This window comes from Aplysia californica, unplaced genomic scaffold (genome assembly GCF_000002075.1).
Source record: "Aplysia californica isolate F4 #8 unplaced genomic scaffold, AplCal3.0 scaffold00723, whole genome shotgun sequence".
In the NCBI taxonomy this organism is placed as follows: domain Eukaryota; kingdom Metazoa; phylum Mollusca; class Gastropoda; order Aplysiida; family Aplysiidae; genus Aplysia; species Aplysia californica.
In genome coordinates this window covers 265,086-268,206 of record NW_004797993.1, presented here as the reverse complement: position 1 = coordinate 268,206, position 3,121 = coordinate 265,086, and the positions used below count along the sequence as shown (strand labels likewise).

General features: G+C 40.8%; 1 protein-coding gene across 1 annotated transcript in view; it reads left to right on the top strand.

The window, feature by feature from the left end:
• The window catches only part of LOC101846462 (zinc finger CCCH domain-containing protein 13), a 13,328-nt gene extending 10,570 nt beyond the window's left edge, over nucleotides 1-2,758 (top strand). Inside the window, exon 4 of the mRNA XM_005108821.3 lies at nucleotides 2,287-2,758. Coding sequence (XP_005108878.1) covers nucleotides 2,287-2,545 — 259 coding nt within the window. The 3' untranslated portion in view covers nucleotides 2,546-2,758. The remainder of the gene's footprint in view (nucleotides 1-2,286) is intronic.
• The last annotated feature ends 363 nt before the right edge of the window (nucleotides 2,759-3,121 follow it).

Below are 3,121 nucleotides of genomic sequence, written 5' to 3'. Positions count from 1 at the left end.
AAAAAATCAAATGAGGTAGTACTTGATGAAGCCCACGTGGGACGCTCAATGTTAAAAACAATCAGGAAACGACAAATGCAGTTTTTAAGACACCTGAATAGACATGGGTCTTGAAAATCTTGCTCTCACTGGCAAAATTGAGGGCAAGCGAGGCAGGGGTAGGCCCAGAACAACATACTTAGGTAACCTAAAAAAAGGGGTCACAGGGAAAGATCAGGGAAACGTAGCTTTTTTTAGAGCATCCGAGCAAAGGTATGAATGGAAAACCATGATCGCCGATGTCTGTTGCAGATCTGGCACTGGATGATGATGATGTGATACCTCACTTGAGTGGGTGATGCTGTAACTATAAGTGTGGTTTGCTCCTTCTTTCCTACTAAACACCTATCGTCCTTATCTCTCAATGTTTCCTTTGTGTGTTTCTCTTTAGTGATACCACTAGTCTTCGGCACCTCTATGATGATCTATGTTTGCGTTTAAAATTTCAAGTGGTAGGAAATTTTGAATTTTGACCGGGTGGCGGCCGAAACCTACTCTATCGATTTTGGACCACCAAGGCTTTAGCCAGCTCAACTTGCAGACGGGATCTCCGAGATTTTTCACCCTTGTCCGAGAAAGATAGTTGTTGATGTTAGTGTAGAGAGTAGGAAAGGATGTGAAAGGAGACAATTTTAGAGAACAAAATGTTCCATCGCTATCCGGGACATAATCCTATTCTAGCATCTGCGTTTGTCGCGGCCGCGACTTTTGCAGTTTTCAAAAAAGACCAAAACAACAAAGCCACTCCATACATAAATAATATTAGACATGTTTTTTGATAATTTTTAAGACATGTGTTTCTATTTCGATGCGGAGAGTATAATTACGTTACATTACATACTATTTATATATATATATATTGCTGTCTGTCTTTTATTTTTCCCTCTTTGTTGTGTTTTAATTTGTTGGTGTGTTAGTTTTTCAAAAAAAGTGTTCTAATGATTTGTTTTTCTTTGTGTGTGTGTGTGTGTGTGTGTGTGTGTGTGTGTGTGTGTGTGTGTGTGTGTGTGTGTGTGTGTGTGTGTGTGTGTTTATACAGCGTAATGTCATCTAATTTGATGCTGTTCTTACCCTTTTAAAAATATAAATGTGTTATGTTAGAGCGAATACTGACACTGGCACGCCCCAATAGTGTGTGATTCCATCACATGTAATATAATCCTGTAGGCCTACTTTTTCTTGAATTACACAAGATTAGGGTTAAAGCAGCCAATCTTCTGATAGGTGGACAAACGCCCTACTTTGTTAATTTTTGTGGTTAGTTTTCCGTGCTGTTTTAAATTTGATTTGATTCTGTTGTGAAACCTTTATTTTTCACGTTTTTACACTCTGGGTGACTACAAATGATATTCTGGATGCTTAAAAACGCAGAGCACAAGAAATCCTGGTGCTTTAGATTGCTCTATACGTCGTCACAGAGAGTTGAAGAAAGCTTGAAAATTAATGGCAACTTTTTGGGCAACTTTTGCCACTTTCTGTGGCAACTTTTGGACACAAAAATGGCAACAAACGCAGATGCTAGATTATTGTCACCTTTGCTTCTCCTGCTTTCTTACCTTTCCCCTTCTCTTATTGCCCGTTACCGTGTTCTTGTGTTTCTCTATATAATTATGTTGTGTGGTTTTTTAAAGCCTTTTCCAAGCACTAAACTGATTAATCGTGGGTGTCGATGTGTTTTTAACATCCGAAATGTGCTACTTTTCCCCAGTACTAGAATAAACATTATCGTGCTCGTGTGCTTCTTTCACACTCAAAGAAAACCAAAACATTTGTGTTGCTTCGAGTTCGAGGAGAATCTGGCGCTCGTCAGTTTTGGGGCATGTATGGAGTTACTGAGCAGCTTAAACATTGTTGATCTATCTTGCTTTTGATGAAAAATATAGGCTATCCATTTATCTTGAATAGGAGTCAAGATACTTTTACTACGACTGAAGGAGGTTGAGGTCGCCTATGTCAGAAGTAAAATTAACGAGCAATTGGCCTTCAATGTTTGGTGTCTTCCAAAGCTGTACTGGCTTTTGAAAACTACAACTTTTACAATATTCAAATAAATTCCTATCAGGAATGTGTTTTTAAGTGGATATTAAAAATATACATGTATCGAGCCCAGAACAAAATGACAACAAAAATCGATATATAATAAATCGCCAAAAGAGCGGGAAAGAGTTGATTTCTTCCATTTCATTATTATTATAACGAGCACCTGATTTCACCACAATGCTTGACATTTGCTTTTACTTTCTTCAGAGGGGGAACTTTTGCTGACGTCATGAGAGACTTCCGTCGCTTTGAGCTGCAGATGGTTTCTGGTTCCGTCATACAAAGATCTGACACCCTGTGGACAGGCCGTCTGCAGGATGGCTCAATGGTCATCGCTAGAGACTTCAGCAGCGGCGGAAGTCCCACTCTTGAGATCCAACGTAGATCACAGGATGGGAACCAGCTCTTCACAAAGATTCGGTACAATGCAAGCCGCAGAGGTTCTTCGCCGGGGGGAGGAGCGTAAGAAGAGGCAGGGTACGGGAAAGGCGGCGGGGGAGAGAAAGAGGAGATACCTTACAGGAGAAGGCTAAGAGGAGATAGGAGGAGGGGGAAAGGAGGTGGGTAAGAGGAGAAGGATTTAAAGAGGAGCCTAAGAGGAGAAAGGTAAGTTTTTTTTAGTAGAGGTTTTACGACGCTCGCAACTGCAAAATGTCATAAGAAGAGCGCCAAGGGGTGGTTGTCAACAGAGAAGTCTTTACAGGGAACCAGGCTTACTCTGCTCACCTCTCTAGCTTCAACAGCACAAAGTCTGTTTCGACTATCATTCAAGGCACCCCAGAAATAGCGGGTCACAAGAGTGTGGCAAACATACAAAAGAAATAGAGGAAAGAGGACGAAAGAGTAAGTGGATAAGATGAGAGGCTAGGGAGTCAAGAAGACAAGGGTAAGAGGAGGAGGGCAAGTAGCAGTGTAAGAGGCAACGCCTAAAACTAGGTAGATAATAAACATGCTTATAATTTTTGTTTTACGTCTTTATCCACGCTATTAGGATAGCTAACGTTGCAACTTTGGTTGCAAGAAAAAAAACCTGGGCTGAAGA